This window comes from Stenella coeruleoalba (assembly GCF_951394435.1).
Source record: "Stenella coeruleoalba genome assembly, chromosome: 2".
Classification (NCBI taxonomy): domain Eukaryota; kingdom Metazoa; phylum Chordata; class Mammalia; order Artiodactyla; family Delphinidae; genus Stenella; species Stenella coeruleoalba.
In genome coordinates, this window is record NC_137147.1 from 167,250,310 (window position 1) to 167,273,720 (window position 23,411).

General features: G+C 35.4%; 1 protein-coding gene across 12 annotated transcripts in view; it reads left to right on the forward strand.

The window, feature by feature from the left end:
- MALRD1 (MAM and LDL receptor class A domain containing 1) overlaps nucleotides 1-23,411 on the forward strand; it is a gene marked incomplete at its 5' end in the record, with an annotated part of 1,062,652 nt that overhangs the window by 643,252 nt on the left and 395,989 nt on the right. For 11 of the 12 annotated variants that reach the window (XM_079915185.1, XM_079915179.1, XM_079915188.1 and 8 more), the window contains one exon: nucleotides 4,979-5,136. The exons of the other annotated variant lie outside the window; for it this stretch is intronic. In XM_079915185.1, the coding sequence (XP_079771311.1) occupies nucleotides 4,979-5,136 (158 nt within the window). The remainder of the gene's footprint in view (nucleotides 1-4,978; nucleotides 5,137-23,411) is intronic. 12 annotated transcript variants of the gene reach the window in all.

A 23,411-nucleotide genomic window follows, 5' to 3' on the forward strand; every position in this document is an offset into this window, starting at 1 on the left:
AGCTTTAAAAATACAGCTTTCTTTTAAAAGTATTAACTGTCTATTTTAAAAAGACATGTCAAATTTATTACCTTATGGCATAATAACTCAATGAAACATTTTTGAAAACTCAACATTGTAGCTAATAACATCTAAAAGACAAATTAGAATCTTTACTCTCTACAGACACCAAAGTTAAAAAAGAATGTCCATGAAGCATGGTGATGGATTCTGAATGTGGCTAATATATTTTGGCCTCTAATGTCAAGAAACAGTAGTGATTTGAACAAAGTACACTTCGATGCTGAATTTGCCCTATTTGACACTAAGTCAATTTTTGAAAACATGTCCAATTCTTTAAAGTTTTTAAGGTAAAAAATTGAACATTAATGAGAAATTTCTATCCAGTTCTTATTTTAACTAAGATGTGAAATATAAAAGCTATACCCTAAGAATCTTAAGAACTTGTAATCATTACACATGTACAAGCAAAATTGAAGTATTAATCTGAAAATTTACAGAAAATATCAGGAGGCAGAAAGTATGGGGAGAGGTGAAATTCAGACAATATTTAGTGAATGCCTATGTTCTAGAGTATTACATCTAGTAGTGTTTAATTAAAGTATGATAGATTTTACAAACTTAATTGAATGCATACTGTCTAATATGTGAGAGTTAAGTAACATTTTAAATGCCCAGTAGAAAGTTGTGAAACAGTCCAAAATCAAACCAACAAACAAAAAATTCCGCTTCTGTAGAAATCTGTCCCACGAATGAATGTTGTTGATCATTCCATATAGTTACATTTAAATAAAGCTGGTTTAATGATTTATCATTAAATTCTAACTATGTTGTGGCAGCTGAGACATTTCAATTTTATCATCTGCTTTAACAAGTTCTGAAGTTGTGTGGGAGGCTGGATTCCCCTTGACCTTCCCCAAGGATTTTGCTAGATAGAAATAGGTAATTTATCTATAAATAGGTAATTCTCAATGAAGCAACTACAAGTTTATAAATGTTCAAAAGTGGGTCTAGTCTGAGCTTGCTAGATAAAGAACGAGTCTATTTCTGAAAATATAATTCAATGTAAGATTTTATAATTTTGTGATACAGTACATAGTTCCTGGATAATTCATAAATTTCTATTAATAATTTTAAGAGGCTAAGCAACTTTTCACCTTGATGATTCTCCAGAAAAAATATGACATTGCAACAAGTCTATTCCACTTACAAAGTCAGACTTACAGACGCTTGAGTTCTAGAATTTAAAATCCCCAAAGACCAAATTTGCAATGGTGGCTTCTAAATTGCCATGCACGGTCTTGCAATCTTAAATTTTTTAATGGATAAAACTTTACATTTACACGCACTAATACATCACACAGGAATTGACTTTCTAATTTTTGTGTTTGACTGTGGGATTTTGTAAGACCAAAATTGAATATGCAAATCAGAAGAGGCCAGGAGGGGTGTGCTTTGGAAACTCACCCCGAGTCCCCTAACTAATAATTGGAATTGCTAACTTTAATGTTACGCCGCATATAACATTGTTTGTCTTGTACTGAAATAAGTATACTGCAGTGAAATGATGGATAATTATCATCCCCAGTGAACTATAGTTTTTTTGCTGTTTTTTTTCTACGCTGAGTTCCATGATATAGCCCTAAAATACAAACATCAGATTGTCCCATGTTCTTTTCAGTGATGTATCTTTGCTAAACTGCTTTTCAGTAGTCGCTGTAAGAAAAAGTAAGTACTGGGGAAGATAAATGTGAAATAGGGAATGAGGGTGAGGGTTTTCGATCTGATTTCAAGGTTTAAGAATGTGTGCCCAGTAGGCACACATTCCAATAGAAAGTAACTGTGGCTAATTAAGAATGAAATAATTTGTTTTCAGTTTGTATGTTTTGGTTTTTAAATGCCTGTAATATTGTTGGAATACCAATAAGCATTAAGTTCTTTGGACTTAAATACTTAATAAACAAAACTGCAGTATTGCTCCCCACCTGGGCTGCTGTGAAAAAGGTATTGGGAGAATTCCTAACTTTGTAAAGATTAAATTTGTGTCAGTGAACACAATTACTTTTTTCCCACTGCCCTAAACATTTGACCTTCAGCATCAGGTTAGCAGTAAAGCATAGAATGAAATATATTTGCTGTCTGAATTAGACATAATCTTCTTTTGAGTTAGAAGTTCATCAGTCTCATTATGTATGCCATACTATTTAAGAGCTGAGCTACTAAATGTGGAATAGTTTCATACAAACATAGTTAACATTAATTTATCTTATTTGGAACTAGATCAAGCCTATTTCTTTACATCCAGTATAAGTTGAATAGATTCCATATTTTCAGTAAAGTCTTAACTATATAAAAAAGTAATTATTATAGCTAATTGTATTATATTTCCTCATTCAGGGTAATGTTTTGAAGCATGTTCCATAAAGTGTAGTCTAAATGTACTGGAAGTCATCAAGAGTGTAAAAAGTAATAAGATGAAGGAAAACTTAGATGATCTTGTTTAATCAAAATAGCATGCGTTTACAAGGGGGGAAGGTGATGGGGGTGGTGGTGGTGGTGGTGGTGTGATGAATTGGGCGATTGGGATTGACATATATACACTAATATGTGTAAAATAGGTAACTAATAAGAACCTGCTGTATAAAAAATAAATTAATTAAATTAAATTTTAAAAAATAGCCTGGGTTTAAAGAATGCATGTTCTTAATGAATAAGCCATGGTTCTTGGTAGGTTTGACAGATGGAGTGTAGGTGTATCTTGGTTATGCATGCCACATATATGTCTTCATTTTCCAAACAAGAAAACAAATAAGGGACATCCTTGCAAAGAAATGTGAAAGAAAACTTAGAAAACTATTTCATTGCTGAATTAAAAGTGTGTACAATTTTCCTAATCCAGTATTTGCTAGCACATAAAATATATTTCATAGGACAATGAAGATAGAAGGCTGTTCACTGATGCAGTAGGGAGACTTTTCAACTTTTCAAATTATTTCCACTACCATTCTTTTATATTGAGGAAAATCTTGCTATAATAATTCACATGTCATGTTCCTTGGTTATTTTTCTTGATTAAGATATTTTTTCTTTATTTTGTCAGACCTTATAAGGGTTCTTAGCAAAGAGAAATATTTTCAGTAAGGAACATTTTTTAAAAAATAGATACAATCACTTTCAGTTTCTCATCTGTCATGTAAGTCATTTGGAAGTCATTATTCCCATCCGCATAACAAGACAAAAAGCTGAATAAACTAAACGTCAACAACTCTTCCTGATCTGTTAGAGAATTGAGGTCAAAGGCAAACCACTGCCTCCAAATTGGAGACAAACAAGAGAAACAGAATCACAGCTTCCTGGAGCAGAAGCTCACGAAGAGAAACCTCTGCAGGAATCAGAACTGGGGTAGGAAATCCTAAACTATAACTGATGAATTGTTGCAGGCTCAATGTGCACACATTTGAGAGATTAAAAAATCCCAGGGGATTCAGTGTTAGGGGGCTCCACACTTGTGTAAGCTTTAACTTCAGTAGTCCTGCCATTTCTCACAGTGAAGATAGAGAGACCTCCTCTCTGCTTTGAGCTGGTGGAAGGGAAAAGTAGCCATTTTGAAATTTACCCAGAACAGTGTGTTCTTAATAACAAGACCTGCCCTCAAGAGAGAACACCAATAAGTATTGGCTATTGGAATAGCTAAATCCAAATCACTGATAACACCAAATGTGGATGAGAATGAGAAGAAACAGGAACTCTCATTCATTGCTGATGGAACTGCAAAATGGGACAGCCAACTTTGGAAGACAGGTTGTCAGTTTCATACAAAACTAAACATAGTCTTACTATTAGATCCAGCTGTTGTGTACCTTGGCATACTCACAAATGAATTGAAAACTTCTGTCTACACAAAAGCTTAACACACTGATGCTTACACAAGCTTTATTCATATTTGCTAAAGCTTAGAAGAAACCAAGATGTTCTTCATAGGTGAATGGAGAAGCAAACTGTGGTACATCCATACAAGGGAATGTTATTCAGTGATAAAAATAAATGAGCTATCAAGCCACAGAAAGACATGGAAGAACCTTAAATGATACATATTGCTAACTGAAAGAAGCTAATCTAAAAAGGCTATGTACTGCATCATTCCAACTGTATGACATTCTGGAAAAGGCATACTGTTAAGTCACAATTTATGATTTAAGAACATATATCTCAGTAACAATAATAAATACCACAGGAAAAAAATACTTTTAATTAGAAAATATGTTAATAACCTTAGTTTAGAACTACAAATAAATATTTAACATAAGAAAGTATATATATATTTTTTTCATTCTCCCCCAATAAACGCCACGGAGGGAATAATGACTATGATGAATTTTGATGATGTCGGCAGAAAAATCAAATCCAATTGTGTTTAAATGGAGAGTTCTTTCACATACTAATGCAGTTGAGAAGAACAGAAATTATCTATTGCTCAGAAAAATAACGTGGTGACTTTAAGAATTACATTCCACTTTGCAGTTCTTGCCTACCATTCACTGTTACTTTGGTCAGTGTGGGAATCTGAACAACCAAAAATGAGATACAATATCAGTCAGCCCCAGCAGCCTCTGAACCTGCTCTACATGCAGCACACAAAATATTTTATGTACTTGAAACTGACAGACAGGTTTGAGCAAACTAGGAGAAAAGGAATACACTTTCAGAGTCAACACAACTGTTTGATCACTTTATGCACAAGTCGCATACCAAGGTGAATTTTATGAATCACATAATCATAGTGACACTCTTTTTAATATTGGTTCAAAGAATTAAATATTATTAATATATAACTGAGAAAAAGAAAATGAGTTGTGTTTAATTTTCTGTGTGTGTGTGTGTTTGGGGAAAAATGAAATCCGTACTCGATTTAAATATATTCTGCCTCATGCTATAAAACATATTTCACTAAATAAAAAATATATTCATCTGTTACAAGGTAGTGGCCAGCACTTCCTGTATGTCAACTCATCTGGCCCCAAAGAAGGATACACTGCAAGAATCACTACTTCTCAATGCTTCCCAGCAAGCCTCGGAATGTGTACTGTTCGGTTCTGGTTCTACATGGTCGATCCCAGGAGCATGGGAGTATTAAAGGTACAAAAGGAAGATAGAGATTTGTCTTTCACTGAAATATTCAGAGCATGTGTTTAAACATTTTTTTTTTTTTTGGTAGTCAGACAGCACCCATCCTGATTCTATTAACTTCTCATTTCTTTCTGGGGCCATGGGACTTTGGCAAGCAGTGCTGTCATTCATCTTAATCTCATTCAAGTTTTATGTCATTCACTGCTGCCACCTGAACTCAATTATGGTTCATGCTATTTAAAAGATTATCTAGAGATAAAAGATTATGGGCAGATTCTACATATATCTTCTAATAACAACTTAGATAGGGACAATGAAGAAATATGATGAGAGGGATAATAATGGAGAGAATTTTCTTCCACAGAGTAAAAGCGAAGCACACTTAAGATTATAAGTATATATCAGCTCACGCTAAAAACAACATACCTGCTTCATTTTTAACTAATTTAATATAAGAATCTGCACCAAATGCAAATGTCTTTAAAGAAACAAGTTGCTGCATTTATACTTCTTATTGCATGAGAGATCAATGAATGAGCTTTTCATTCATTAGGAACCAATTTTGAAATCTTAATTTCTAATTAAAAGATTGTATATCAGAGCACAACATGTAGTGTTATGGCTTTGAAATTATACAGTCATTTATTATTGGGATAAATACAATTCGGAATTTTTGTCTTTATCTCAAACATTGTCCCTTATAAATAATAACAGCTATTATTAAGTGATTCCTATCTTTCTGGCTGTTCATTTTAACTTTATATGTGTTAATCCGTTTTAATTCTCACATTCACCTGATGAGGTAGTATCCTTTTCCCAAATTTTTAGTAAAGAAACTGAAACTCAAAGTGACTTAGTAATTTTTCCATGATTACACAACTAGCCAAAAATCTGATTTCAGAGGTCTGACATCCTTTATCCAGCATTGTTTCTCAGATTTTCTGCAGTATTCAGAGATGTCTAAGGAAAAACATGAGGGAAAGAAAGAATAAACGGCCTTATCGATTCTAGCCATTGATAGGAAAGAGAGCTCTTATCAAGTAAAACTAAAAACATGCAAAGAAAGTGGAGGAGTTATATGGATTCTATTTAAATGTCCATTTTCCTAAAGAGAAGCCAGTAAAAACAACAGAAAAAGAGATTCATTTTTAACAGTTTCAATACATGTGAGTCTATGTAGATCATGAGAAAAGTTTGCTTTTTTTTTTCATTGTTTTTACATACAGTATGTGAATATTCAGTAGATTAGCCTTTTGCTTATGCTAAATTTTGTCCAGGGTAATTTATAACTACTGATCTTAAAAAAGACTCTCTAACATGTTGTTTTTACCGACATTTTAAAACATCGATGCTGCAATTGAAGAGGACACTCGTCAATGGTTATTAGTTACACACGGAAGCAAATAAGAAATGGAAAGGCCAATGAACCATTCAATGGAATGCACGCAGATTCCAGTCACTGTCTAATAAAATGTTGCTTCCTCAATTCAAAAACAGTGTCCATATATCCTTTAGCTCTTCACCAGCTGGTCATTCAGTGCTATAGACTGAATGTTTTTGTCTCCCAAAATTCAAATGTTAAAGTCGAACTAAGACAGTCAACTAGTTCAGTTACCTAGTTAAACAGCCCACTGCTTTAATCCATGCTTCTACAAATAACCTTTGAAATGGAAACGTTGGCCTCAAGTCTTGATTTCTGATAGCTTGCTTTTGGTGAGTACAGGTTTTTCTAACTGGAGGCCAGCAGTTAAGTGTAGCAATGCTTTTATACTCTGGGCTGCCTTCATAGAGGTCTACTGGAAAGAACAGTGGAGGCCAATGGTAGTCAGGTTGACACCCAGGTTTTGTAGAGGAGCTGCCCTACCCTACTCCAGATTGTCTTGGTAGGTTTGACTGTCACCATGGCTTTTTTTTTTTTTACCGCCTCCATAGATGACCCAAGTGGGGTCAATCATAGTCATTTACAGTATTTGATGCAATGTTTATAAGAGGCTTTCTCTTTCTTCTGTGGTGCAAGTCACAAGGAAGTAGGCTAAATCTGGGGCTATTGAAAGCCATCTTTCCCAATATGGGGAGAGAGATTGTGTGAGAAAGAGGCTAGCACACAGAGGGACATAGGACTAAAAAAACAAAGGAGGAAACAGAATTGTGCCTGTTTTGTTTAAATCCTGGAGCCTGCTTTACCTGAGCCAGTAAAATTCTATTTGTTACTTGCTATTGAAAAATTCGTAACTATGACAGGCACCCAAGGAGAAACTGTTTTCATAATGTATCCTTATGTCTCTGACTGATCACAGTTCCTGTGGCAGGTCTCTTTCTCAACTATTGCTTTTAATCTTGAATTATTCCCAGACTGAAAAACTTCCCGAGTGTGCCGTATTTTTATATGTGAGTGAATCAATTAAGTGGAAACCCATTCTTTTTACCCTTTAAATCAAGGCTTTCCAGCAACATGCTGTTTGTTCACATGCAACTTTATTCTTTCTTTTCATCTCTAATTTGGGTGTAACGGTGTCACATTTTACAACATTTTCTAAGGTGGGGTTTTTCAACTGATGTGTTGCATTTGAAAGAACCTGTAGTTACAGCGTTGGCAAGTCTGATGGACAGATAGCTTCTTACAAAAGGTCTGAGAACCCAACTTTGTGCATGTATTTTCTAAATTAACCAGAAGTCCAACTAATATTATCTGGATTTGTGGTGAGGAAGAACCTCCTCTTTTTCATATTAAAAAGAAATTTTTAAAGAATAAAATAAATGATAATGTCCACTGAGGGCATGGATGTGGAGAAATAGATAGTCATTGCTATCAATATGCAATTATACAGAGCATTTTGGAAATTAAAAGCTTTATAATTTTTATACTACCTACCAAAACATTCTACATCTATAAATATTTATAAATAAAGATAGATATGCATGATGTTTTATTTATAAGGTTCTTCATCTCACTGTTGTTTATAGTAGGATATATTTGAAACCACCTGTATGTCAAATATTAAGAATTGGTGAAATATAGTACATTCACTCTTACAATGAAATACTATGGAGAAATTAATTCTATGAATGAATAATTAATGATAAAGAGAAGTATTTGTGATTCATTAATAACCAAAGTAACCAAATTAACAAATATGTATTTTAAAATGCCATATAAAAATATGTCTAGTTTTGTATATGTTAACATATGAATATCTATATCTATATATTAATTTGATAAATATCTGTATCTGTGTGTGTGTGTGTATATATATATATATATATATATATATGAAAAATATATGGAAGGATAGACACTAAAATGGTAAAAGTAATTACCTCTAGATGGTGAAATGAAAAAATTTTTTTCATTACTTTTACTCTTATTTATTTTATAATTTTTCTACATTAAACATGTATTACCTTTCTAATGAGAAAAATATATATTTCTGAAGGGTCTTCATGTTTGAAAAGGTTGAAACACACTGCTCTAGGATATGCCATAAATAGGTGACTTCTTGAGTTAATAAATAGCAAATACAATTCTGGAGCATATGGTAGATTATAACTGTGCTAATCTGAAACTATTTCTTACACTGATTACATAAATCCTTTAGAAAGGATATGACAAAGAAAATACCTACAGTGAAGTTTCATGATAGAGCATCTATGAGGACATAAAAATAACAAAGTATTCCTAAAAGAGATTTCAAATTGCAGATTGTGAGAGAATGCTTTCTTGTCAGCACAAATTTTATGAAATTGTATTAAGTGCCATGTATTCCTTGCCCTTCTGTGCTCTGTTCTGTATCCCAGAGAACTACACTTTCCCAAGTCCTTTGCTGTCTGCATTCCTGAATAAGTTTGACCAACGGAAGGTACTGGCCAAAGATCTGAGGGCAGGAAGAGGAGACAAGCCTTCCTCCTCTCTCTGTCTCTCTCCCTCTCCTTCTCTCTGTCTCTCTGTCTCTCTCTCTCTCTCTGTCTCTATATCTATATCTCTGTCCCTGTCTCTCTGGCTGAGTTTCTGCTGCATCTCATCTGTGACTCAGTTCCCCTAGAGAGTCCCTGCTTCCCTGGCTCTGGCTCCCACCAAGGATGCCTGCCAAATGCCATCTTCTTTCAGCAACTTAGCTTCACTACTCCCTCCCTTTGACCCTCTAGTTTTCGGGTTGGAGACATCTTCCTGTACATACTAATCTAGAGGTTGCCTCATAATTTCCTTGGTAGTTTCTCATATCTTCCATAAACTTGGTACCCATTCCCTATATTAAAGGTCCTCTATTTGAAATATGTTAGTTTATATTTTCTAACTCAGCCCTGTCTAAGTGCCCACCCCAATGAAAACACAAATCTTTTGAAGACATTAACTGATAAAACAATGAAAAATTTTGAGTGAGCTTCATTCAGTTTAAACTTGTCCTCCTTACATTAACTTATTAAAAACTTACTGTTTAGTAGAGGGGACAGAAAACAAATTTAAGAAACACAAATAGGAAAACTTCAATTTGTGATACAATACTCTGGAGCAAAGTAAACTGTTTTCTGTTATAAATAATTACTCATGGTCTGCTGAGAGAGTTATTTTATATTGAATGGTAAGAAAGTCTCTGAAAAATACGAAGTTTGAATTTAGATTTGAAAAACCAGAAAGATCCATTCTTGTGAATAACTGAAGTAAGAATGTTCTAGGCAGAGGAAACAAGCTAATGGAAAAGCTCAAAAGTGGGAGGTATCTGAAGGCCAGTATAGCTGGCACAAAATAAGCAAGAGAGTGAGAGACGCTAAGAGATAGGTAGGAACCAGCTCCTTCAGGGCCTTGTAAGGATGGTAAAGAGATTAGATTTTATTGTAAGAATCATGGGAAGTCATTGGAGAGTCTCTTAGCTTAGCCTGCTATAACAAATTAACAAGGACTAGATCGTTCAAACAACAGAAGTTTATGTCTTACAGTTCTGGAGGTTGAGGAGTTCAAGATCAAGGTATGGGCCAATTTGGATCCTGTTGTGAACCCTCTCCCTGACTTTTCACTGTGTGCTCACCTGTCAGAAGGGGATCATCTCTCTGTGTCTCTTCTTATAAGGACACTAATCTCATTCACAGGGACCTCACCCTCATGAGCTAATAACCTCCCAAAGACCCTACCTCCCAAAACTAAAACATTGGGAATGAGGGCTTCAACATATGAATTTGAGGAGACTCATTAAGTCCATAGCAGAGAGTTTAAAATCGAGGGATAATAACACCTCATTTGAAAATTTAGAAGATCTGTCTGGCTGCTGAGGGGGAAAAGGACAGGACCTGGGGGTAAGAGGAGGCCAGAAAGTGGAAGTGGAACAGGGAGACAAGTTAGAAGATGATTTCCAGGGGTCTCCGGCAGAGAAGATATAGCTTGGTTTAAAGTGGAGTATAAGGATAAACTGGAAAACAATTGCTTCAAATAATGAACATGGCTTAGATCTTCACTGGCATATTAAGATTATTTTCTAAATAAAGCACACTTTAATTGTATTAGTGTATTAGTGAAGGACATCATATAAAGCTAGGGCAGTCAAAGAAGACATACAGTAGATGAGATCAAAGTGAAATTCAATTATGACGTCCCTATTACTTTTTAGGGTAAAAAGCCAAACAATTCAGTTTTATCCCAGCCTGTAAAGTAGAGCGCTGCATGATGGAGGAAATGTTTTACGGGAACTGGAAAGCCTGGTAGTATAATAAGTGAATAATATTCAGGATAGTGAATGAATAATATTCAGAATAATAAGATATCTATACAGGCATCAGTATCCCTTGATTCACAGGCTCACAAATTATGGAACCATGCTAATACATACTTTATTTTCTAGGTCAGTTTCTTTCTGTCTTTCAATTACCTACCTACCTATTAAATTAAAAGCACTCTTTAAAATGGTTCTGGTCTCTTTCTGATTCACATTGCCAAAAGAACCCTAAGTGAAACCCAATTAATTTCCCATGAGATTATTTAGTTTCAGTAGTTCATCTTTCTAGCTTCTGGCTTGTTCTGATATTTAATGCTAGCTCAGGTGAGTTATTTAATATCTATGGAAAGAGGTAAAGTTTGACACAGGACAAGAGAATGTCTCTGCAAATGACTAATATCCTTTGATTACCCCCGACTCATTTTTTAAAGATACGAAAAGGAAGTGAACTTTTATAATTAATACTTTTTGTAATTTATAGAAATTTCTAATTGCTCAGGGGGGGAAAAAACGAACTATTTCCTAAAACTTCTTTCAGTGTTAACAGATGGGTTAATATATCTAAATGGGCTTCTAGAAGGCTATTGTTCATATATCAGAACAGTTAGCCACCAGGTTGAAGTGGTCTTTATTTTAAAGTTGAGTTTTAGAACTACATGATTCCTGCTAAAACCTATGGAATTTAGCATGTAAATGTTCCATTCGGGAAGCCATTATTGAGGTGGCCGCATGCTTGTGAATTCTGCTTTGTTTTGTTTTAATGTGATATTTAGGAAGATAGTAAGATCAGAGAAAAAAAAGAAAAAAGCCGAGAATAATATCGGAGGGTTACTGTATGCCATCCACTGAAGTCGTTTACATGTATTGATTGATCTAATCCTCACACCTTCCGTGAGGCAAGTAATGACATTACCTACATTTTAACAGATGAGGAAAATGAGATACAGAAAGCTTCAGGAACTTGTTCAAGGTCACAGAGCTATTTACGAAATGGCTCCAGCATATGCTTTTAATTACTATGCTTACTGCCTCTCAGAACTAGATGGGGTTTTTATGGAATATTTTATTTTCCATATTTTATTATTCAAAATCATCTTTTATTTCCTACCAATAGTTACTGAAATCTGGTTCCTTAAAAGGTACTTTGCATATTTCCGGTTCTACGTATTGTAGTTTTCAGTATAAATTTGATTTGAATTACAAATGTAGCAAAAAACAAAAAAAATCGGTGTAACAGTTATTTAAACCGTCCTCCTAAACGTGTAGTGTGTGTAGGGTGGTGTGGGAGACGCTTTCGGTGTTTCTTTTTCCTATAATTGCCTGTGTGACAAACCATTTAATCCTTCTGTGCTGCTGCTTTTGATGATTAACTTGTGAATGAGCCGTTCACCACGGATAAGAGCTACCAGACTACATCCTCTTTGTCAAACTGATCCAGGCCTCCTCTGGTCAGTTTCGGAGTCCTCTTGGGTTTGTCATTAGAACTGTAGCTGTCCTTTTAGAAGAGTTGGACCTTTCAGGGGCCCGTTTTCTAGGATAAATGCAGGAGGAACTTCTGTTTATTCCCTGTGATGTTTCCAGGCACATGAACTTCAGAACGGGAAGTTTAGCAGAGAAGGAAAAGAGTCTCACTTCAGTTCAGCCTTGTTTCTTAAATGCAGGATGGCCTTGGACCCTCTGGGGGATGGTGCAGAGGCACAGTGCACCAGCGAGGGCCAGGTACTGTGAGATATTCTGGAAAGGACTTCTGATACATCAATCAGCAACTACCCTTATCACTATATATGATAATATAATCAGAAATAATTAAATAATGAATCAATGAAATATTGTGTATGAACAGTTTCTAGTTAACAAAGGAAATGCATTTTAGATTCACATTCATTTAATCAGGGCACTGGGTTACCACTTAGTGCAATGAAGTAATAATTTACAAGATGGTAACCTGTGTTAATGACTTGCCCCAAAGGTTCTGGTTATTACCATGAGATGTTATGTTACCACATAGATGAGGACCTGGCCCATTTCTTAATTATCACTAGTGCTCTAGAGATTCTTCCAGTGATATGTTGAGTAAAAAGAGAAAGGAGGGGGCTTCCCTGGTGGCGCAGTGGTTGAGAGTCCACCTGCCGATGCAGGGTACACGGGTTTATGCCCCGGTCCGGGAAGATCCCACATGCTGCGGAGCAGCTGGGCCCATGAGCCATGGCCGCTGAGCCTGCGCGTCCGGAGCCTGTGCTCCGCAACGGGAGAGGCCACAACAGTGAGAGGCCCGCGTACCGCAAAAAAAAAAAAAAAAAAAAAAAAGAGAGAGAGAAAGGAGGAAAATGTTAAGTTTCAAAAAGGAAAAAATATATTTAAAAAAGTTGAATACGTACTTGTATTCATATAGAAATATATATACAAAATTAAATAGGTACTAGTTTGTATGGCATATGCTTCAGACAATTTACACGTCAGATTATTTTGTTTAATCCTTTTCTTTATTATTAGTGCTTAATTTAACAATGCATTTTTTATGATGTTATGTTATTGTGAAAGTTGTTGAGAGGCACTATCAGTATTCGGTCAATAATTTTATTCCTTTTTTATATGCATTTTAACTGTCCCAGACTAACCAGTTCCCTCTCATTCCTGTCACATGCTAAACCTCATGGTCATTATTTCCACAGGTGGTGGTACACTGCTTATCAAGGGCAGCTTTTGAGAACAACATTCGATAGTGCTTAAAAGCAGAAACAATAATATATGCAGATATCTCCAGGCATAAAAGGTTGGAAGTGTGTGTAGGAGTCACTGAGCTTACTTAGCACATTTCTGCCCTCTAAACAGACTTGTCGAAGCTCGAGATTATACCCTACATTTGAGCATTTCATACTAATTTAGCATAAACATAGCTAGTAATGTACTAAGGCAGTAATTCTCAATGTGTCTCACACACTGCTGTGTTGCAGTCATTTGTAAGATGTGACACAGGGAATACGCAAGAACAGTAGTTAAAATGAACCCAAGTACTTTTTAGTGATTTCCTCCCTTTTTTGAGTATAGATTCAAGATTCTCCCTGTATTATATCAGTGTGATGTATTTAATCTGACAGGTCTTATTGAATAGAAGAGAAGAAATGTAAGGTTGTATCTGATGTGTCAGGCATTTTGTCAAGCAGTTTGCATGACCCTCAGGACCATGTGATGAGGGACACCGAGGAGAGTGCGTCAAACACAACATACCATCCATCACATAGTGAGAATCATGAGCTTATGTTAACAACTTAGCAAAGGTGGGCACACAGACCTTGACAGCAAAGATACTTGGATAGGACAGGTAGAGGAAACGATGCTGACATGTGCTGTGTATCTTTTATTGTAGACAGTAGACATATAAGCCTCAGGATGGTAAAAAAAAAAAACGCTGCTGCAAGTTTCTATTAAAGTATAAATTATCAGGCTGGGATGGCACTACATGAAATGCAAAGGGTGACACTCAGAAGGAGCTAATCGAATATGACCTTCAAATTAGACTTTCCCTTTAGAGTATAATAAAAGCAGGAAAAGAAAAGTGACCTCAGGTTGAAGAGTTATGCTGCTAAAAATTAAAATCAAGTTACCGTTTTAGGACAGAGACATGGGAATTTGCAAAAGAAGGTATTTCTTACCCCTGCCTACAAGCAGGCTAGGTGCAAAGTCACCTTGAGAAAGAACCAAAACTCAGCTTCGCGTAGAAGTCTGGGTCCCAAGCTGAATATTGCTTCTTAAAAAAAAAACAAACAAAAAAACTTTTAACAGATTCATAGTTAAAGCAACTTTTCTTCTACATTTTTATTTTGTGAAATCTGTCAGTCTCTATTTTCTTTATAGATTTTGGCCTTAATACTTTGCTTAGGAAGCCCTTTCCTGTCATAAAATAAAATATTCTCATTTTTTTAAGTTATCTCATAATTTTGACTTTTTAGATTTAACTAATTCATCCACTTATAATTGATTTTGCATATATATGGTGAGAAGTTAGAAATTCATGATTTTCTTTCCAAATAGGAAGCTCGTTCTTCCAACATCACTGATTCAGTACTGTGTCCTCCCCGTTGATTTGACATGCTTTCATAATACGTTAAGTTCATATATGCATTTGTAAACTTTCTACAGATGTATGAAAGAATGATTGTTTCTTCATTGGATGCAAAGATAGATGCACAGAGAGATGATAGAAACACAGAGATAAATTAAATCATAATCCTCTACATCCTTACTCACTGTTATCTACTTAATTTGTCAATTTAGGGAAAAAAGATATTTTAAGTTCCTCCAGTATAAGGTCTCAGTTTGTCTTTCTGTTCTTATTGGTCTCAGCACTTATATTTCAAAGCCATATGGTTGAATGCATGAAGATTCAAGACAGTTATAGGTGCTCAAGGAATTATAACTTTTATCAATATTAATTACCTCCTTTATATTTTCCTGAAATCTTATTTTGTCTGCTAATAATATGGACATTCTTACCACTTAAAAAATAAATGCCCTGGACATATATACACTACCAAATGTAAAATAGATAGCTAGTGGGAAGCAGCCGCATAGCTGAGGGAAATCAGCTCTGTGCTTTGTGACCACCTAGAGGGGTGGGATAGGGAGGGTGGGAGGGAGATGCAAGAGGGAGGAGATATGGGGTTATATGTATATGTATAGCTGATTCACTTTGTTATAAAGCAGAAACTAGCACACCATTGTAAAGCAATTATACTCCAATAAAGATGTTAAAAAAATTAAAAAATAAAAATAAATGCCTTAACATCTTACTCATCCCTTTATTTTTAACAATCCCATGACTTTTGACTTTAGTTATGTCAGTTATAAACAGCATATGGCTGGATTATTTTTTCCGTAATCTGAGCTTCTGTTTTTTTAATAAATCAATTCAGTCCTTTCACATATGTACAAAACGTTTTTCGTGTGTGTTTTGTATTAGTCTTTTTCTTGTTTCATTATCTTCCCCTTTACCTCTGCCTTTAATTAGAGTGATCGTATTTCCTTTATTCCTCCTTATTCCCAGTGTTTGTAAGTTTTAATTGCTGTATCTTTTTTCTAAAGTGGACATTTAATTTTTAGTAAATCTATTCAAAATATTTATCCATTTTTATTGAAACTTAATTGCATACTTCTAACCTATCCACCCCTCAAATTAAAGAAGACCTTTGGCAAAATTTTACTGACCTGGCTCATCCTCCGAAACAACTCTCTGACTTACTAAAGTTTGTTGGAACATTAGAGTCATGGTGTAAATAATTCATCTACTCCCCTGGTAGTCGTATTCTTTAAAATGCCTTAGACCTCACCGGTATATAATTATCAAGTAAGACTATATGTTTTACAGTTACCTTTGCTCACTACTCTTTATTAATTCCTCTGCAGTCCACTATATTGGATTCTTTTTGTTTGATATGTATATCAGTTTGCTCAGGGCTGCCATAACAAAATATCACAAAGTGGGCAGCTTAAACAGGAGACATTTATTTTCTCACAGTTCTGGAAGCTGATGGTCCAAGATCAAGGAGTCGGCGGTTTTGATTTCTTCTGAGTCCTCTTTCCTTTGCTTGCAGATGTTTGCTTTCTCACCATGTCCTGGTCTTTCCTCTTTGTGGGTGCATTTTTAATATCTCCTCCAATGTACAAATTTCCTCTTCTTATGAGGACACCAGCAAGACTGGATTAGGGTTCCCCTTAAGGGCCTCCTTTTAATTTAATTACCTCTTTAAAAGCTCTATCTCTAAATACAGTTACATTTTAAAGTACTGGGGTTTAGGGTTCAACATATGAACTTTGGAGGGTCACATGCAGCCCATAGCATGTTTTATTCATAGGTATTTCAGAAACAGTGCATGGCTGGTAAGCTTTTTGAGTTCCTGATTGGCTGAAAGAAACATATCATGAATCCATACTGGAAAGATAGTTTGGGTATGAACTTCTAGGTTCAAAATTATTTTTCCTTAAGTAATTGAAGGCACTCCTGCATTGTATTCTAATGTCCAGTGTCTATCTGCCATGTAGAAGACAGCTGTCTGACTGATTATTTCTCCTCCAGGATTTTCACATGTCCTACTTTTCTCACAGGAAGTGGGTAAAATATTCTTTTAATCCTTGGAGTTGATAAATTCTCCTGGGAATTTGATGGGCTCTCATCATTTTTCACCTCCGGGAGGCTTTCATCTGTAATTTATTTAATTATTTCCTTCTAAAGGCATCTATTAGACTGATGTGGAAACTTCTGGATCTATCCTTGCTATCCCCTACCATATATTCTCAAAGTTTTCATCTCTTGGTCCTCTGACACTGTGGTCTTGGGAGGATCACTTGGTTCCGTTTTCCAGTTCACTTTGTGAAATTTAATCTGTATCGATGCTGCTATGCCGTTCATCTCTGGGGGCTTTACTTCAGCAATCATTTCGTTAATTTCCAAGAACTCTGAATGCTTCTTTTTCATATTAGTTTGTTCTATTTTATAGGTATGATGGACACTTGAATCTCTCAAGGGAATTAATTACATTTCTTTATATATTTCCCCATTTATCCTATTAGCAGTTGTTCTCATGGTGTTCAGTACTGGTCTCAATTTAATTCCTGTCTTTCAGAATTTTCCTCAACTGTCAGGTTACTTACTATTGGTTTTCTATTCCTATATGTGGATGCGTCTAGATTGGATAATATTACCATGTGTGTTTTATTGTGTCAGACCAAGTAAGAAATTTTCTTTTCCTAGCAGTGAATATGCATTCTAATTCAAGATCTCCAGTTTTATTGCTCTGGTGTAAAGAAGGAGATGCATTTTCTAGTGGACTTACATTTCTGATGTACTGCTGGCTTGTTTATTTGTCGAGGGAAGTACAAGTACTTTGTGGCAGTCACAAGGCCACCACCTCACTTCTTTGGTCTCAGTGCCCTTTCGTGAAAACTCCCGTGTCAGATCTCCCACGCCAGCAGTATTTATCCACCTGTGTGTCCTAGGTATGAATGCCTGCATCAGTAACTCCTAACATATGGACTGATCTGGCTTTTTATGGAGTCCTTTGATTAATTATGAGCTAGTGACACATGCATAGCTTCTTCTCTATGCTGTCCACCTCTTAGAGTTATTCCAGAATTCCACTGCGAACAGTCACTTTTTTGTTGGTCTTTTTTTCACCTGTAGCTGTTTGCAAGTTCCTCAGTTTTGTTTATGTAATTTCAACCAACAGTTTCCATTTGGTTTAAAACTCCCAGAAAGTCCTTACTATTTTTGTATGTTGGTAGATGTGCTCCTAAGTTTCCTGTGCTTCTGTGGATTTCTTTCAGTATTTTTCCTGTCTTTGCAGTGGAACGTTCTTGAGGTATATAAGTAAACATATGTTTTTAGTTAGCCATCAGAACCAGGAACCATTTTTCTGAATATTTACGATTCTGCAGAATACACTAAAAATAGTAAACTCCCTTTTTTTTTTCTGTTTGTTGTTTTACAGTCTAAAATTTCCTTCATTTTGAGAGAAGATGTTTTGAAGGCATTTTGAAGGTAGTCTGTACAGTGATTAGTTGGGAGAAAAAACATGGAGGTATCAGGCTAACACTGAATGCTACACAGGTCATTCTACTATTGAGAAATATTTGGTTGGTGCTTTATGTCTGATTACTCCTAAATAGTCTGTCTCTTTCAAAGAATGTGAAGTTAATGTTGTAGAGCTAAATACAAGTCAGCCACTTCAATTTCCACATGCGTAGTAGCTGTAATTTTTCTCAGCTCTTCTTCCTCTGATACAGCCAGTGATGTTTTTTGCAAACAAGTGATGTTCAGGAAAGACAATCAACTGGAAACCTATGTCCTAGACCCAGCTTTCTAAGTTGCTAATGACTAGAAACTTACAGAGTTTCTAAAGCTCTCTGGTTCTCGTTCCCCTTGTTTACAAGCACCCTAGTGACGCATTTGTAAAAAATCTGAAATTGTGCCCTGAAATCATTTTTTTTTAAATCCCATGAATGTGTCAGCTCGTTATGGTGAAATTGCCTAGTTAACTTTCTTATTAACATGACTCATCCTACTATATTAACTCTTTTTTTCTGTATGGATGATATATGATATGTAATAGCAAGCTCTTAAATAATAATAAAAAGGAAATGTATTTAGTCTTGATACTTTATATACATTATTTTAATTTAAACCTAATAACAGACATATCAGGAAGATATCAATATTTCTTCCATTTAACAAAAGAGAAATCAAAGCTTGAAAAGGTTACATAATTTAGCCTAAGACATCCAGTTAGTATTGGCAGAGCCAGGATTAGAATCTGCGTCCTAGCCCCTGACCATAACACTGTTCAGCCTTCTTATTTATAGGGAGGTAAAACCCTGAAGGAAAGTTATATGCTTTTTAAATATGATAGAGGGACCAGAAATTCCTCCTTTTACCACAAATATTCACCAGCCAATTTGGCTGGTCCTTTATAGTTTGAACAGGGTTTTCATGTCAGTGAACTCATTTAATTTGCTCTGAGATGTTACAGAACAAACTGGATTCCCTTTTTCCCATCTCCAATGAGAAAGGCAAAGAAAAAAAGAGTGATCTATTTCCTCAGCCTTCAGGGACAGAGCTGAAATGTAGATGGTTCTGCAGTTCAAATTCTGACGTTCTAAGGTTTTTTTTTTTTTTTTTAAATCATCCATTCTCCTACTTACCTATGGTGTATTTTTAAATTTTAAGACACCATAGCTTATTTATAACTCACTGACTGCCTAACCCAGAAAGAAAATTGTGGTGATGTTTTAGTGAGAACAAGAAACTATTTGTAAGAAATAGCAATTAGGGTATTGCTAACTCTCACGGCAGTACCTGAATAATCCTGATTTTTATAAGTAGATACGTTTTCTTTATCAGATAAAATGATGAATTTGCCAAGGTAGAACTTGTGCAGTGAGAAACAATGAGAATGCTACTTCTTCTTCGACCACTGGTCAGCGAGTTACTTGGTCTCTAGGCCCTGTAAAGTTTTTGACTAGATGATCTCCAAGATCCTGTCCAACTCCAAAGTTCTTAAATCTTTAGCTTTTTCATTCTTTCATTCTTTAGCAAATGTTTACTGAGCCCCTATTATGTACCTGGCAGTGTTCAAGGCATACATAAATAAACAAAACAGACAACTCCCTGCTCCCGTAGAATTTATGTCATAATGGGGAAACTCCCATTAAACAGCAGGAAATGAGATCAGTGAGTAAGCTGAGTACTCTTTTTCAAGACTCTGTGACAAAGTAAAGCAGTGTAAGAGGATTGGTCGGGCTGGGTATGGGCAGAGTGAGCCGCTTTAAGGGTGTAAGCTTAGAGCAAACGCTTGAAGGAGGTGAGGCTGTGAGCCATGCAGATACAGCGCCCGGAGTGGGAGAACAGACAGAGAGAAAAAAACAGTACAAAGACCCAAGTCAGGAGTGTTCATGGGGTTTAGGGAGATGGGCAAGGGAGTCTTGTGGCTAGAGCACAGGGAAGGAGGAGAGAGTAAGAAGACACAGAGGAAGGGGAATGGGGAGAGGTCTTGAAAAAACTTTCATACCATTGGAAGGACATTTTTATTACCTTTGTTGTGAGACCCAGTTCTAGAAAGTTGCTATTACTGAGTTCTTAAGCGCCTCCTTTGATAGCTTAATATACCTGGTACTTTGATAATTCTTGCCTGTGATCAGGCAAAGGAGCTTGGTCTTAAAGAGGGAGTTGGGAAAAGGAGCTGACATTGGCAAGCTTAGAGGCGATGTGCCACTTGACTTTTTTAAATGTCCAAAATTGGAAATAGAAAGTGTGATGGAAAGAGGGTAGGGAGGAAAGAGAGGGTGAGTAAATGTGTTTAGAAGACCAAGTGACCATTTGACTAATTGCTTTAATTGGCATTGAAATGGATGAGGCAATTGTTTTTTTCCAACAGACTAGGAAATTGAGTGAATCAAAGCAAATCAGGAAAATTCCACACTAGCTCGGTCATTCTCTACTGTGAATATTTTGGGTTTTTAAAAATATTCTTTAGATTCATAGACTTTATTTCTTTTAGCAGTTTTAGGTTTACAGAAAAATTGAGCAGAATGCCCAGACGGTTCCTGTATACAGTACCCACTCTCATTACCCCCAGCTCCAAGTTTTCGCTATTATTAACATCTTGCATTACTCTAGTATATTTGTTACAGTCGATGAGCCAATATTAGCTCTTTATTATTAACTAAAGTCCATAGTCTACATTAAGTTTCACTCTTCATGCTGTACATTCCATGGGTTTTCACAAATGTATAATGATGTGTACACACAGTTTCATACAGAATAGTTTCACTGCCCTAAAATCCCCCTGGGCTCAATCTATTCATCCTTCCCTACCTCTGCCACACTTCTGGTAACCACTGATCATTTTTTACTGTGTCCACAGTTTTATCTTTTCCAGAAATTCATATAATTAAAATCATACAGTCTGTAGCCCTTTTAGATTGGTTTCTTTCACTTAGAGATATGCGTTTATCCATGTCTTTTTTGTGGCTTGATAGCTCACTTCTGTTTTTATCACTGAATAAGATTCTAGTGTATGGATGTACCAAAGTTTAACTATTCATCTGTTGAAAACCCTGTTGGTTGCTTCCAAGTTTTGACAATTATAAATAAAGGTGCGATACACATTAATATGGAGGGTTTTATGTGGATATAAGTTTTCAAATCCTTTGGGTAAATATCAAGGAGTGCAATTGCTGAATCATGTGGTAAGGATGTGTGTAGTTTTGTGAGAAACTGCCAGACTGTGTTCTAGAGTGGCTGTACCAGTTTGCATTTCCACCATCAATGAAAAAGAGTTCCAGTTGCTCCTTGAGAAAATTTGGTATTTTCAGTGATTTGGATTTTAGCCATTCTAATATGTGTTATAATTGTTTTAATTTGTATTTCTCTGATGACGTATGACGTTGAACATTTTATCCTATGCCTATTTGCCACCTGTATTGCTTCTTTAGTGAGGTATCTGTTGGACATTTTGTGTATTTTTAAATTGGGTTGTTTGTTTTCTTATTTTTGAGCTTTAAAAGTACTTTGTATATTTTGTAATAGTCCTTTATCAGATATGTGTTTTAAGATATTTTCTCCAATCTCTGGGTCATCTTTTCATACCTATAACAGTGTCTTTCACAGAGCAGAAGCTTTTAATTTCATTGAGGTCCAATTACCAATTTTTTCATTCATGGTTCATGATTTTGGTTTTCTATCTAAAAAGTCATTGCAAAACTCAAGATCACCTATAGTTTCTTTTATGTTATCTTCTAGATGTTTTATAGTTTGCAGTTGACATCTAGGTCTGTGAACCATTTCAAGTTAATTTTGGTGAAACATGGACGCTCTGAATCTAGATTCACTTTTTTGCACGTGGATCTAGTTGTTCTAATACCATTCGTTGAAAACACTAACCTTCCTCATTGAATTGCCTTTGTTCCTTTGCCAAAGATCAGTTGACCATATTTTTGTGGGCCTGTTTTGGGCTCTATAGTCAGTTCCTTTGATCAATTTGTCTATTCTTTCACCAGTACCACACTGTCTTAATTAATGTACCTCTGTAGAAAGTCTTGCAGTCAGGTAGTGTCACTCCTCTGACTTTGTTCTTCTCCTTCAATATTGTGTTGGCTATTCTAAGTATTTTAACTTTCCTTATAAACTTTAGAAAGAATTTGTCAATAACCCTGAAATAACTTGCTGAGATTTTGGCTGGGATTGAATTCAATCTATACATCAAGTAGGGAAGAACTTACATCTGGACAATGTTGAGTCTTCCTCATGGAATATCATCCATTTACTTAGATAGGTTTTTCATCAGTTTTGTAGTGTTCTTCATATAGACCATGTACTTTATTGTTACATTTTTACATTTATATTTCTTTTTTCAGTGCTAATATAAATGGTATTATGTTTTTAATTTCAAATCCAACTGTTCATTGCTGGAATATAAGAAAATAACTGACTTTTGTACATTAACCTTGTATCCTACAACCTTGCTATAATTGCTTATTAGTTTCAGGAGTTTTTTCATTGTTGTTGCATCTTTGAAATTTTCTACATAGACAGTCATGTCACTTGCAAACAGAAGCATTTTTATTTCTTTATAATCAGTATACCTCTTATTTCCTTTTCTTCTCTTATTGCATTATGTCAGTTTTCCAGTACAATGTTTAATAGAAGCAGTGAAAGCAGACATCCTTCTTTGTTCCTGACCTGAACAGGAAAGTCTCCAGTTTCTCACCATATACAGGCAAAAGTGATTTAAAGAACTCCAATTTCAGACACATATTGAAAAAAAATATATTTAACTTTAAATATATTGAAAAAGAAGTTTATAAGTGTCTAAGTTGGATAGCACAAATTAACTACTATGGTAAGACTGTAAGACTGAGCTAAGATTTTTCTGCTGTACGTGAAACAATGCCTGGTACTTAGCCAAAACTCAATAAATATTTATTAACTGAATGAATGAAATGGTAAATGAATGTGTGATGACAATGAAAAACAGGACTCAGAACATAAAACATCTATGTTCTTCATTAAAAAATAAAAACTGGTGACGT